This window comes from Rissa tridactyla, chromosome 4 (genome assembly GCF_028500815.1).
Source record: "Rissa tridactyla isolate bRisTri1 chromosome 4, bRisTri1.patW.cur.20221130, whole genome shotgun sequence".
NCBI classification, from domain to species: domain Eukaryota; kingdom Metazoa; phylum Chordata; class Aves; order Charadriiformes; family Laridae; genus Rissa; species Rissa tridactyla.
Window position 1 is genome coordinate 54,770,996 of NC_071469.1, and position 15,531 is coordinate 54,786,526.

Here is a 15,531-nt window from a genome sequence, read left to right on the forward strand (position 1 = left end):
GACCTCAAAGGCCTTTGATACAAGGAATATTACCTCGTGGATACAAAATTTAGGTAAAAGTCCCAAACACTGTGTTCGGGCAGGACAACTGCTGTGCCAGTCACACATGTCACCAGAACTTTACATAACGAAGCAAAAACTTTAAGAAAAGGCAGCAGGTGCCTATAAGTTCTCCAGTAACAAAACTGGAAGAATTCAGATGCCAAAATTTAACAAGGAAACCTATTGAAACCCAGCAGCCTAAGCTGCACTTTAAAGACAGATCCAAACATGAGGAAAGTATTTAAGGGTCTTACCCAGTCTTTGTGGAGCAGAGACCTGAAGGCAGGTCTGCCTATGCCCGAAAGCAGCACCTTAACTGCTGGTCCACTCACACTCACTCACGACTCATTTCAGCTAGGACAATATAAGAACTTTTCAGCTGCTGGACACAAAAGCTGGAACCACTCTTAAGAAAGCGGTTCAGCGCTTAGGCTCTCTCTCAGAGGATGGTCCAAAGAGATTTTAAAATGTCTGTCCGTGATCCCTTTAGGACAGCCACTAGAAGTGGCTGCACTGGCAGATTTTTCTCATCCTAACAATATCCCTGATTTAAACACAGCATGCTTCAGAAATTCATTAGGAGGCTTCTCTTACTTTCCTGCATTGTATCACTGCTTCACTGCAAACCCGTACAAACAAAACTGAACTTTGTAGTCATTCAGAAAGTATATCCCTAGGCAACATGCAAATAAATTCCAAGTAACAGTCACCATAAAGTACATAGAGTAGACAGACATAGACACATAGTCCACTCTAAGGCATGAATCACTGTACAGGAATGAGTACACTTGCCTTATTTCCTACCATACACAATATTTCTGTTAAGATGTACGTTGAGCTTGGCACCGCTTTTTCTACAGCAACAAAAGCTTACAAACACACAAGTAATCAAGTAGATAATATGTATAAAATACTTGAAATCTTTGCCTAAATGAATGCAGCCTCCCATTGGTGTCAATGGAAGTTACGGGCAAGGAAAATAGAGCATCCAAGATACCATCGCAGCTTGCTCCAGTGACTGTACTGATCTTTTAACCAGCTTCTACAGAAAGGCTAGTATTAAACACTTTTTAAAACACCAAAGCATGACTGAACAGACATATCTATCCAACGTCTGTAAATGCTATTCAAAGTGAGCTTAGCCTGTACAGAACGAGATAGCCTAATTTTCATCAAGAAATTAGTAAAGTGTAACAAGAGAGACACTTTGGGGTCAATTTTCACAGTACTGCAAGGACCTAAAACTATTAATAAATCTGTACAGTACACAAAGAAATTGTAGATCCATGTTATGTAACAAAAGTGTAAGGAATTTCTGAAGTAGAGAAAAATTAAGCAGAGAACCGAGTCAAAAAGAGAAACAAGGACAGCGGAGGGCAGAAAGTCAGTTTTGGAGATTCCTACATATAAGCACATAATACCAAGAATGAAAGACGAATTACTACAGAAACTTTTCTGCTTCTTTTCTGAGATTCCCCTTATTTTCCAGGAACAAAAACCAGCCTATACAAAACCTCAAGTCCCTAAAAATTACATTTTGCTTATGCTTATTAGAGTTAGAAGTATATTCTGGAGTGTCACAAAGACTAACCAAAAATCTCTTAGGCAAGGTCAAAGCACAGCATTATTCATCCCAAAGTATTTTGTTTGGAGAACCACATGAAATTTAAAAATACATTAAACCAGAACCTGTGGCCTTTTCTATACTTTGAAAAACTCTGGTAAGTTTTGCTGAAGTTTGACAGAGAAGATACAGAATGCCAAGAACACAAGCTGATGTAAAAGCTTCTGTTACGTTCTTGAAATAGTTTTCTGTTTCTTCTGCCTCCTTCATCTTTACAGAAAGGAGCAAGGGCTGCCAACAGAAATCTTACATGGCATGCTGTAATACAGTGTATTTTATGAGACTTCAAATATATTCTGCAAAGTTTGAATAGGCATCGCAGAAACAAGAACACAGGTTACTTAGAATATTTTCAATTATCAAAATTAATTTCATATACTCAGTATAAACTTACTATTGGAATTAAATAAATAAGAAAAAGCTGTTATTTGGTATCAGAAGCTGTAATGCGTGTGTCACAAGACCTTGGACCCGCATGGAGTTTACATTTACAATTAAATAATAAAATTGTGTAATATACTGCATATATTATCCTCTAAGCCATTCAGATAAAGTCTAATTACAGCAGCTTATCGAACTAACCTTTACCTCTAGGAGTGTGGAAAATACATAGAGTTATTACCTTCAGACATCCCATTCACGTCTGCGGTAAATACAAGCTCATTCGGGGGTTCGTATAACCTAATTTTATGTGTTTTCACATGACATGAAGGAAAGTTACTCCCACTGATTTGACTCTTTCTAATAATAACTCAGCTTCAACTCCAAATTTTAGCAAGGTCCGTAGAGAGCCCAAATGAGAGTATTTCACCGGGAATACTAGAGACCGCTCGGGAAGTGCCAGACAGAAATTGACCCTGGCAATAACCCGGGTAAATTTCTGTGCCGGGCCCTCGCACACACACACACAGAGACGCCGGGCACCGGCCCGGACCGAGTTTCCCGGGAGCGTGCGGCAGCCGCCCAGGTGAGCGGGAGGCAGGAGACCTCAGCCCCGTGGGCACCAGCCAGCCCTGCCGCCTCCCGCTCCCGGCGGGCAGAGCCGGCTGAGGGGAACCACGCATGCAGTACAAAACGCTCGAGGGCCGGCGCAGGCCACGGCCGAGCCCGGAGCAGCCCGGCCCCGGTCCCATCCTCATCCCGGGGCCGCCGTCCGCCCCAACTGCCTCGGCGGCCGCCCCGGCGCTCCCCGCGGCGAGGGCCGCCTCCTTACCGGCACAGCTCAGCGAAGGCCTGGAAATTCAGCTTCCTGATCTTCTTCTCGCTCAGCCAGTAACCCACCCGCTTCCCCTTCAGGAAGGTCTGCATGGTGCCGGTACGGAGAGGCGGCGGCCGCCCCGCGAGGATGGGGAATCAGCCCGGGGAGGTGGGGGCAGCCCGGCCACCGCTCGCACTCAGCGCCTGCCAAGCAACGGCTTTAAGAGAAGAAGAGAAAGAAAAAATCAGTCCGTGTCCGGCGGAGGACGCCGGCGCTACCCCCCGCCCGCCCAGCCCTGCGCCGCTGAACCGAGCCAAGCGCAGTCTCCGCCGCGGCGTGCAGCCCCCGGCAGGCCTTGCCCCGCACCGGCAGGCACCTCACCGAGGCGGGCGGGGAAGGTGCCTCTGCTGGCGGGGAAGCCGCTACCCCCGCCAGCCCGCCCGCTGCCAGCCTCGCAGGCACGCCGCTGCCGCCCGCCGCCCCCTCCCGGCCCGCCTCCGCCCGCACGGACCCCGCCGCCGGCTCGCCTCCGTGCTCGCCCGCTGCTGCTGCTGCGCGGCCGCGGTGCTGCTGCAGCCGCTCAGCTCCCCATTTGCCCCCTATTCGCAGCCGCCTCCACTTCCTCCTCCTCCCCCGGCTCGTCCCCTCCTCTCCCCGCTCCCAGCCCACAGCACAGGGGCGGGCGACCGACGGCAGGACACACCCGCCGCACCGCGGCCCCGCGCGCACCGAGGGGCCTCGCCCGCCGCCCGCCCCGCGCCGCGGGCACGGCGCCCGCCCGCCGCACCGCCGCCAGCAGGGGGCGCCCGGCGCAGCCTTAAAGAGACAGTGACCCTTTTTTCCGGCTGGCGGAGGGCTGCCCCGGCGCGGCCCCTGCCCCGCCGGGGGCACCGGCATCGGTCTGGGGCGGATCTTGGCCCCGTCCCGGCGTGCTCAGAAGGATACCGGCGCTACGCCGCCGGGCCATCCGGGCCGGAGGCATTCAGTGTTCTCCGGGAGTGAGGCCCGTCGATGAGCCATGAAATTGTGGTTTCCAAGGGAAGAACAGTTTATACCACTACTTATACTCCCTATTAGAGCTACTAAAAATGGTTATTCAGTATAAAGGTGTACATCTTTCACAGAAAAAAAGATTCCACTAAATACGCCCAAAAAAAGTATCCTTCTTCCAGCATTTGGCAAGTATCTGTAAGGATTTAACAGAAGTTTTGGTAACAGCTATTTCTTATTTAACTTTTTTTTTGCAGGAGGCTGGAGAAGGCAGACAATCACCAGCATGAGCAGGCATTCTGATTTTGGGGATGTGCATTCCTAAAGACTGAGGCAGCTGTCCTCTGCTTCGTGTCGGAGGAAGAATGTTTCAGTCTGAATTACTGTGCTATCTCACAGCACAATTTTCCCCTCTTTGTTTCTCCTTTTCAGCTGAAATGAGCATCATCCAGCCTGAACATTTTTCTCTGTTTCTCTGGGAATGGAAAGCACAGCTTTTATAATAATTGTGCCTTTCGCAGAGTGGCTGGCAGTACCTGTGATCCTGCCCTGAGATGCCGACGATGCTCCCATGCCGATGCTGTCTGTGAACCCAGCCTGGAGCCTGGTGAGGCTGAAACCGCTCAGCAAGTTCTGCTGACTCACTGTGCCACCACGAACGCGGTTTAATAACTTCAGCGGAGTATCGGCAAAGTGGCAGAAGCGTCCATTCAAAGGAAAGAAGGGAGAAAGCCAGGAAAGCCTTAGGAAATATGAAAGGGGTCATCGACCTAAGGAGTAGGTAGAGACCGTTCTACATTCCTGTTGTTATTTACATGAACAGCGAAGTCAGAAGTCATCCTAAACCAAGAGCGTATTAGAAAGTAGGTGGGGAGTGGAATCACCTACAAACAGCTCATACCGATGTTTTTTGAAAATCTGTGTCATAGAACCATAGAATGGTTTAGGTTGGAAGGGACCTTAAAGACCATCCAGTTCCAACCCCCTGCCCTGGGCAGGGACACCTCCCACCAGACCAGGTTGCTCAAAGCCCCATCCAGCCTGGCCTTGAACACCTCCAGGGATGGGGCAGCCACAGCTTCTCTGGGCAACCTGGGCCAGGGGCTCACCACCCTCAGAGTCAAGAATTTCTTCCTAATATCTCATCTAAATCTACCCTCTCAGTTTAAAACTGTTACCCCTCACCTTATCACTACACTCCCCGATCAAGAGTCCCTCCCCATCTCTCCTGTAGCCCCTTTAGGTACTGGAAGGGGCTATAGGGTCTCCCTGGAGCCTTATTATCCACAGTATAATAGCACTTTTTCTCCATTTGTGCTGGCTTTGAGGAATAAATATCTTTTCTTTTTCTCCTTCATCTTTAAATTTTTTGCCACTGGTATGTTATAACCTTTATTTTTCAGAGAACTTTTTATCTAAATCATATTCACAGATTTTTGCACAGTTCATTAATTAACGTAATTAGAATTAGTAAATGTATTTTGATAGCATGATTCCTGCTGCAGAATGTTTCACTGATATTTAAACATTTTGGGGAAGTGTGGTAACTTCAGGAAAATTTGTAACTTAAAAAGGTCCAAATACAACATTTTACCAAGCACTATCAAAATTAGGTAAGAATCCTGAAACAAAATGATTTGGGTTTCCTGATTTGAAGTGTTTCCTTTTGCTAATACCAGTGCTTTATTTCAGCTATCATTTCACTGGATTTATTTTAGACTTTATAAAAATTTGTATCAGGATGTTAAGCTCAAAATCTGTATTTGTATCAGAACAGAATATGAATGTATTAGAAGCTGTCTTCCTAAGTGATTTCTTTATGAATGTTTTTTAAGAAATGTCACCATTCCAGACCAATCTAAAACACAGTCTGCAGAGACAGAAAGATTTATGAACTTCTTCCCAGATTCGGGAGAGCAGGATGTCAGAAGTGTTGAACATTCTTGGCTCCTGTAGAAATGAAGCACAGGAGCTACAAAGGAGGAATTTGTTTTGCTCCAATATAGACAAACTTGAGTGATGTGTATCAGAGATTCAACCTTAGGAAGGAGAAAGCTGGTAAATGCCTTCATTTTAAACTGCCTTTTTGTGAATCCTAACCCTTGAACAATTTCAAACGTGGGAAATATATTCCATCTGGCGTGCCACTGTGCTGCATTTTGCTGCACAGTGTTGCTAAATAAATTACAATCCTCTGTTTACATTGCAGAGCCAGTTCAAGCAATGCCAAACCTGTGACCACATGAAGCCCCAGGGTAATGTTTACCCAATTCCTGATCAGGAGCAAGCTGACTATCCCTGTGACTTTCTGTGGCCCAGTGCTGTAAGCTGCAACTCGTGTGCTGCTTCATGCTAATTAAAGGGTGAGAGTTGATTAAGATCTTGAGCCCTCCGGCAATCAGAACTATCTTCCTCTTCATCTCAGCTTCACCTACAGGTCAAAGCAGGTTTCCCTTGTTTATCTGGAACCTCTCACACCTTGTCTTCTAACCCTTTCAACAAATACAGGGGCTCAGATGAAGGTTGGACACTTGCGATGTGGCACAAGTTAGTGAAAAATTCCATGGAAGTTCATTTTGGAATAAGATGAGGCACCTCCATTCACTTCATTAGTTATCGAAGTATATTTTCGCAATGAATGACTAAGGGCAATTTTATCAGCACCTGGCAAAAGTCATGACAGGATCTTTTGCAAGGAGTGGAAAGAAGAAGATTAAGTGATTTTCACTGTCTGTAACTTAAGCTTTTTATATTTTTTTAATTTTATTTTTATTATGACCAGACAGACGTTATTCTTCTGCAGATGGCCAGGAGGAAGGGCCCAGCCTCCCATACCAGGACAGGCGTCTCCGTTCTCCAGTTGGTCAAACCACCAAGTCAGATCATGTGCTAACACGGCACTGTTGGAATGAGGCTGCAGGTGGGAAGGAGCACAAAAAAAGCCTGCACTGCAGCTTCTTCTTGGCATTGAGAGACTCAAAGAATAGTCCTGGTGCTGCACAGCACGCGTTGTCATCACCAGTGAGGCTGCTAGAGAGAAATGCATGAGAAGCATGATGGGATACCATTTACTTGAGGTCTCTGCTATATCTACAACTGATTCATTACTGCAAGATTTATAAAAAGTCCAGATATGACTTCTTTTCACAGTGGTTCACTAGAGGATATGTGTGAGTGAAGCTGAGCTTCTCCAGTTTGTGGTTGTTTTTTTGCCTAACTTCTGGCAGAACACTTTATAATCTCAGCTATTGTTTGGAAACTTTTCCAAATGTAGCCTGGACAAGCAGCTTTTAAATGACAAACCAGCGAAAGTTTGTACTTGGGGATGAAAGCTCATTTCTGATTTTTGTGTTCAAAATCACAAAGGTTAACTCTGGGCAAGGGACACGTTTCAGCCAGCTGCTGCAGGGTTCCTGTAGTGGCTCATGGGAGGAGACCCATCTAGTGGCTGCTTCAGCCCAGCTCAGTTTCCCAGAACGAGCCATTGCCCACAGAGACTGCACCGGAGAATTGGACTCACTAGCTGGAAATCAAACTGTCATTTTACAGTGAACTAAATCAGGCGTTGCTGTTTAGAGAAGCAGACCCTCCAAAAACTGCCACTTGTTCTCACCTTCTGCCATGCCCTCCTTCACAACAGCCCAACTGCTCACGTGGCTATGCGTGAACAGGATCAGGAAGCTAGGAACTGAGCTGGATGAAAACTCAGAAAGCTGACAACAGTGTTTTAGTCTTAATACAAACCAATTCTCCACTCTGGATCACCATCCTTCTTCCTACCTGTTTATAGTGGCACAAGGCAGAAGGCGGTGAAGAGGCTGGAAGGAGGAGGTCAGGTAGAAAAAGCATTGAGCTGCCTCTTTTGGTGGCAATCCCATTTTACAGCAGCAGCAAAGGATTGGTGTTCACCCGTGAGACTACTCCCCTACTCACCTAACAACCTATGCAGTTTATACTTTATATATTTTGATTTTATAAAGAAAAGAAGGATTAGTGAGGACTGGCTGCGACTCATCAGTATTTCTGAGATCTTGTAGAAAGCAGAAGGAATTCAGGCAGAAGGGCTCAAAAACCTTCCAAAAGAGGGTAACAATGATGCCTGGCAGATGACCAGATCTGTGCGGGCCAATGCAGTGCCCTTCGGGGATTCCTGAGCTAACGCTAACCAGCCCCAGGGGAGCACTGCTTAGATTGCTACCTGTTACACCGGTAGCACAAGCTCTTATGTTCCACTCATAAAAACAGGATAACTATGGGGTTTTTTTTAAACTGCAAGGAAACCACCATTATGAGAAGATATGTCTTACTTTATGTACAGCTCAAAAGTTTGGCTATCCTGAGCTCTGATGAATGTACATGCTGCAGGAAAGTAAAAAAGGGTCTGGCTGCCAAGTTTGCTCGGTTGGCTTATAGCACTTTGGGTGCAGACTCTGTATGAGCTCATAAGCCAAGGAAAGCATATCATCAGTGAACAAAGAATTTAAAACCACAAATAACATGCGGCCAAGATGCAAAAGATGGAGAAGTCCTGTGCCAGTATAATTTTCTCAGTAGGAGTAGATTTTTTAAACTGAATTACATTTGTTAGTCAAATCCCAAGTGTGGATGCAGACTGTGCTGCTATACATTGCTGTAGCTCTCTTGCCTTCTGTTATGGGAATAAGCTACACGGAAATAATGCTCCTGCAAACTCTTTAATTACAGACACACGGAGAGATTTACTTACCTGATTGCTTCAGCATAGTTAAAATGATTCAAACTATGTGTGCAAGTAAGTCCTGAAAGACTTCTCTGAAGAATTTGGGTGACCTGACAGCGCATTAGGTTTGGATTGAGACTTGGATTAGGACTGAGGTTTGCTGTACCTACAGTTTCATGCTAACATAGAGTTACTCAGGTTATAGGTGGTGTGGGGTTTTTTTTATCAGGTAGTTTTAAGTACCTATGAGAATTCTGGGAGCATGCTCCCAGCAAAATGAGCCATCTTTCCACAAGAAAATCAATCATATATATTTTGTATTGCTAGAATTCATTATTTTTTTAAAACAATATAACCAGTTTAAAAATGATGAATGTAAATAAGACTGACATGGATGTATAACTCTTGCATATAAAGTGACCTGGACATATAGGAGTCCTACCACTATTATCCCATGTTTGCTGGCTTACATCTGTCTTTGCCTCTTGTGTTAAGAACACATAGTTCCAGATGACCTGAAGTACGCATCCTTGTTCCAGTGGTCCTCCACTTCCCCGAGTTGTTTGTGGCTACAGCTGAACCTTTTAAACTGCTAAAACTGAGAATACAGGAAAGATAAAAGTCCAATGTGGCCCACAGTGCCACACCATCACTTGCACTTTCTTCTCATGCTTATGCCTCTGAAGATTGAGAACCCTTTTCCTGTTTTGTTTAAATGCTTCCTTAGAGTTCACTAAAAGTTCACAGGCCACTAGTCTCAGAAAACCATTGTGCTTTCTGCTTCTGGATGGTCACATCAGGAGACACTGGCTTTTCTGCTGTCTGGGAAGGGCAGCAATTTTCATCTTTTCAGAAGCTACCACAATGTGTAGATTTAAAAGTGTAAAAAGAATAGATGCAGAAAAGCATTTCCAAAGCCTATGCCAGCACATTCCAAAGCCAACTAACTGAGGCATATTAAAGAAAAAAACCAAAACCAATCAATCTGATAGTATCTTGAACATATGAGCATGTTATAGAAGGACAGACCTCATTTTTGCCTGTGATGCAGTCACAGAGCAAACTCATGCTTCATCAGCAAAGTTTAGAAATGTTTTTTGAAACAACCCAAATCTAATCAAAAGGAGCTTCTCCTGGACAGCCAAGATTTCTTTAGGACATGCCAAAGCTATACTGAAGTTAACTAAAGACGCTACCGGGAGATAATCTAGGGATACAGTTGGGAAACCCCTGCTATGAGTTAGGTGCTGTTCCTTTTGTGCTTGCAAACTTTTCATACTTAGCAATCAGTGCTGCACTCACTTGACTCCTACTTACCACTGTACTGGAGGCAGGAATGGTACCTGTCTTGCTGCACCAGTCATTCCCATCCTTGGCTTTTTCCCACTCAAGAGTGCATTTTGAAACGTTATCCAATCTCACTACTCAATGACCAAAAGATGCCTTTTTTCTTCTTGCTAAAATACAAATCTCGTATCTAAAGATTAAACTATGCACATACATCTCCTCCACATTACCAACATTCTCTGTTCTCTAACACCCCATCGCTACCTCCTACTACATGCAGCTCTTCTGAAGGAAGAAAAAGGTCATGTAGAGAAGAACTGGAAACTTGGAAGATGAGTAAGTTACAGAAAGCAGGAGATAATCAGCTGTAGTGTAAAAAGGGAGGGGAAAAAAAAAACAACTCCAAAAAACCCAAAGCCAAAACAAACTGGAATAATCAGCTGAGCCCACAATTCGGTTATAGCTATGAGTTTTTGCTAGATGTTCAGGCTTGTTAAGTGAGATATGTAGCTCATTTAAGATCACAAACTTTCAGACATTTTAAATTCCCTAGATCCTATAAGACACTTGCAGTTGCATGGATGATAAAGTCCATTAATAGTTTTTTGTTGTACCACCATGCTGTTAAACTTATTGTCTCACATACTCAGTGCCTGTCATTCTGTAAATAAAACCTAGGCAATGAGAACATCAGAATGTGGGACATGTTATAATGCTGTAGTGTCATTATGGAGCTGCCTGGACAGGTACTGCCTCCCAACCATTTTTCTGACAGCTCAAAGGACGCTTCCCCAGACAGGATCACTGCAAATATTCCTAGTGGTTCTGCACATCTGTGCCTCACGTTAATACACCTGATATACAAGAACAGCCTTTAGAGTTGAACATACAATTCCTATGCTGCCCTTTGGGATTTTCCCTTCTCTCAGAGATTCCTGTGGAAAAAGCGGACTGTTGGTGACTGAAGATTTTTATGCACATTTTACAACATTGTTATAATATTAGTACCTCCTACCTATATTTGACTGGTTAGTAATCTACATACAATTACACCATCAAGTTATAGCGACCATGCATTCTCAAGGGAAGGGTCTTCACCTGGACAAGGCTCTTCTTGACCTATGGGCAAAACTTCTCGTATTATAATGAAGGTAGTTCAGCTTAGGACACTAAGAATTTTCACCTCCCTGTCAAGTTGGCTAAATTTCTCAAAATGCGTAGACTAGTACCATCCTCAAGGTCCTTATGCTCCATTTTCCTCCTCGAGAATGATACAATATTTGCCTCCCTTGATTAGGAGTTCTTTTCATTAACTCATGCTTGATAAATTCAAGGATAGAATCCTCATTATTCGTAAGAATACATATAAAGCCTTTCAACCCTAGCTACTAATAACTAGTCTACTAATAACTAGTAGGATATGCTTTGGAGGTACTAATATTATAATGATATTGTAAAACGTGTATAAAAATCACGCAGAGAGTTCTGATGGGGGTGCTTGCTTTGTGGAAACCACCGAGCACCCAGCCTTGCGTGCAACTCTGAAATAAATAATCAATGTCTCATCCTGGCGTGTGAGATGATTGGCTATTGCACACCAGGTAACAGATCTGACTTTTCGGACAACAGGCTGTGTGACATTTTGAGGCAACAGTCACTCCCAAGTGCCCAACAGAATCCTTTCCATTGTTAACGTGCAAAACCTAAATTGTGGGCTTCAAGAATAAGCGAAGAATATGTAGAACAGTTCTGAAAATAAAACTGCATAAGACTATGGTTGACAGACAAACCAGTGCGCAAAATCCTCAAGTAATAAAATGTTACAAAGTGGCTAAATACCAGGTGATCGAAGTATTCTAGAGAATGAGAAATAATAAAGCTTTTAAGAACAGAATAAATTGAAGTGATAGAAAAAGGAAGATACTGATACTTCTGCAGGAAAGTGGGAGTTCTATTTTTTTATAATGTACACAAACATTTCTGTGACTAAACTTATCAACCCTCACATTATATGGACGGATGTCTTACACGTATGCCTCTTGCAGTACATTTTAGAAGTTGGTAACTACGCACTAATTCCTAAACTCTAACAGGACACAGGGAAGAGGTTCCTAAAAGAAGACAGACACACACATACACAAACGCCTTTTTTTTTTTTAAATGAAAGCTTAGATTCAGCAAATCTCAAACAATACCCTCTCTACCACCCCCAAACATCCATCTTGATCTATGCAAAAAAGCCGGGATCCTTTGAATGTGGGAAAAGGCCTAATCTGAACTGTGTTGTTTCAGTGTTTGTTTAGTAAAAGAAAGTTATGCTTCAGGAAAGTCTAAATATAGATATTCCCTGCTGCACACAGTTCACAGTCTAAGCAAGATAGGCACAGCCTGGGAACAGGGAATCTCAGAGAGACAATAACTAAATCTCTTTAAAGTCATTCTATGGTATTATTGATTTGCCTCACAAAGGCTCCATAGAAGGAAAGATAATTAGTGGAAATTTAAAAGGAAAAAAAGCAAGACTGTCATTGAAACCCCCTCTCATGAGGACAGAGCTGTCACTCCCTCAGATGGTCAGATGTTTCTCTTGGAATATGTATATGGAGGGAAGAAGGAGGCACAGTGCATATCTCTAATGAGTGACCTTTAGAGAGGATTTTTTTTTTTACTCTTTTTTTCTGTTGATGGTTGAAAAGTGCCTCTTTTAGGCCAGCTAACGGAAGCCAGCACTTTCGGCCTGCAGATCCCTGGTTGTGAATCTGTTTTTCTTTCTAACATGGGTGACTTTTCAGTTAACTTGTTTACATGAACAAACATGTTGGCAACAGCAAACTCAGCATGGAAATACAATAACTGTTCCTTTTAGGCAGTATAAGCAGACTTTAGCTGAAATAATGGAAAAGCGTATTTCTCAGAAGTTTAATGGCAGCTTTAGGAGTGATTTTTTGCTGTATATTATTTGTGGAGATTTAGTTAAAAACAATAAACTGTAATGAATATGCTTTTGCTGAAATGCAGTTTATAACTGAAAACTGCTTTGACCAAAGTTCCTCAGGATAGCGCTCTTTCATTCCAGATCAGTACAATGCTGGGTCATATTGCTGGAGCTGAGATCAACACCTAAACTGCTTCTGCATAAATTGTATTTGTCCTCTGTTTAAATAAATGCCACAGAGAGAAATATTCAGTTATCAAATATCTCTGATGGTATTCTCTTAGTGTGTTTTGTCAGTTCTTGCTAAACTTTGAAGCCACTTTGTAACTGGTTGAAAACAGAAGGTAACAGCAAAGATTTTATCTCCTTCCTGTCAGAATTATTTTGACCGCAGACAATGTAAACACGAAGCTTATATTCAGTGGTAACCAATGAACAAGGAGCATCACTGTAATAAAATCTAAAAGTTCAGTCTAAAATGCCAAGGCGCTTCTTCATAAGACTCAGTTCTTCAGAGGCACTCTGAGAAAGGGTAACTCTGTGTAATTCTACCTTTGGCAGATGTTTACTGGGGATGTTTGTGAGAATGAGTCAGCTATTCCATTTGCAAATCCAAAAATGTTTGTTGGAAAGATGGTAAATATTTCTAGAACTAAGAACAAAGTATGGCTGGTATTCCAAGAACCTGGATAACATGATTGCCTGAAGCTTAACTCAGATGTGGCTGCTGCTAAGAAACAGGCTGGAGCAGAATTTCAGGAACAGAGAATTAGAGATCCAGGTAATTTAAGGTCCCAACATTTCAAATTATAAGAAGCAAGTCAAAGGAGGAAAAGATCTCCATGGATTACACACAGCTCACCTCTGCTTCATGTGGTCAATGTATCCAAAACAAGCAAACATAATATTGCAATTCAAAATGAGAAGAAATAAAATACTAAAATGCCAACATATAGAAGAGCGTCTTTTTTACTCCCAAAATAGTAAATGTACTACCCCCCGGTAAGAAAACACATGTTTCCAACACAGAAGTTCAAAGAAAGACAACAGTAAAGGCAAAATAACCACACAAGGAAAAAAAGGGAACCAAAAGACTGTACGCTTACTTTTAGAAGAAACAAAAGTTATAAAATAAAAAATAAGGATTCATAAAACGTGAAATAAAGCATATGAAATTGAAACTGAGCGAACCTAATGTTTCTGACTCATAACAAACAATAATATAAGAAACCAATCAAAACAAGTTATTACACCACAACAGGATACTATGAAATTCACTGCAACTGCATGCAATAAACAAAACTGCTACAAGCTGCAAAAAACACTGGGCATTCATTCACTCACTGATAAAAATTCACATGAGCACTATAAATACTGTTCTGAAAAAAAAAAGCTAAAGGCATTTTCTTTTCCCAATATGCCTCCTCACTTTTTCAGGCGTGTTACTTAAGATTCTCTCAAAAACCCCTTCCCTTCTGTATTTCTTTACAAACACAGTACTAACTCTTCTTGTTACGCATATGGGAGCTTGCCCATCTGGAGCTGAGGGCAGAAGCCACGTGAGGCTTAGGCTCTGAAGAAAGTCTTCTTTTTCTACCAGTTCTCCTCCTCCTCCGTAAGCCCGCAAGTGAGCATTTTCAAGGAGCTCTGTGCTTCATCCCTTACTCCTCAGAAGCTTAGCCCTACCCTAAAACTACTCTAACCCTCTTGGCTTACGGTTAGGTATGATCTTCATAGCACCATCACATGGGCTTATGCTCTGTTCTCTTCCTTTATGCCAGTTTTCTCCTCGGAATCACAACACATATGGACTCCGTAGGGCTCCCAGATATTGAGACAAGAGTTTGGCTTAGAGTTAGGATTAAGAAGAAAAAAAAACACGAATGTGGTGTTCTTGATGAATCAAAAATCAGTGTCCTACAAAGTGGAAGGCAGATGCCTTCTTAAGAGAAGTGTTTCTGTAATTAGATTCTCATTTCTTGGTTACTTGTCAATAATAAGAACCTATCTATGACTATACTAAATCTTTATCCACCCAAAGAACACATGGTATGTTCTGTCCTTTAGCTGCTGCCTTCCATTTGGAAGCCCAACTAACTTTGGTTTGGTAATTATCTCAGGTCTTCTACCTTTGCTCTTCTACTTTGGCCAAAATCTAAGCCTAGTGAAGACCTTCATTTAGTACTAAGTTATGAAAACTTTGTTTGATGCAAAGTTTAGAACTAATCTTTGTTTCCTATTGTCAGCCCTCCTTTGTCCTATGTACTTTGTCAGGACCCTGAGTGCACTAATAGGCATTAATAGCCCCAACAAGCCTCACCTGCACCCCACCCATGGGCTCCGGAGCCCCATTTAAGCTGAGCCCTGGGCCTTCAGTCTACACCTGAGCTATGTTGTGGGAGTACAGGTCTTTGGTTCAGCCATGGTTGTGTCTAGGCATGTTCATTGGGCTCTAGACTTACACGCTGACTCCCTAGCTTGACCTTAGTCTTTTCTTCTCAGTATGGACCTGTCTGGCAACCACCGGATTATGTCTGACCCTAGTTATTCTCACCTGACCTGACCCTAACCTGTGGGCTGCCTTCCCAGCTTGACCTTGGACTTGCTTCGTTGCTTGCCTGATGAGCTGGCAGAATTTGGTGTGCCCTGCTTGCTTTGCTCAGGTACTGTGGGACTGGGTTCTAGCAGTGAAGTTCTGCTCTGTCAGCTGTGTTATCATGCTTGGCTCCTGTCCTTTATGGAGCAGCCAGCCCTCA

At 43.3% G+C, this 15,531-nt stretch overlaps 1 protein-coding gene across 4 annotated transcripts in view; it reads right to left on the minus strand.

The window, feature by feature from the left end:
* Positions 1–15,531, minus strand: part of ITPK1 (inositol-tetrakisphosphate 1-kinase) — a 174,918-nt gene that overhangs the window by 156,665 nt on the left and 2,722 nt on the right. For 2 of the 4 annotated variants that reach the window (XM_054199348.1, XM_054199347.1), the window contains exon 4: positions 2,880–3,081. In XM_054199348.1, coding sequence (XP_054055323.1) covers positions 2,880–2,974 — 95 coding nt within the window. In that variant the 5' untranslated portion in view covers positions 2,975–3,081. The other 2 variants (XM_054199346.1, XM_054199349.1) reach the window with 2 other exon arrangements.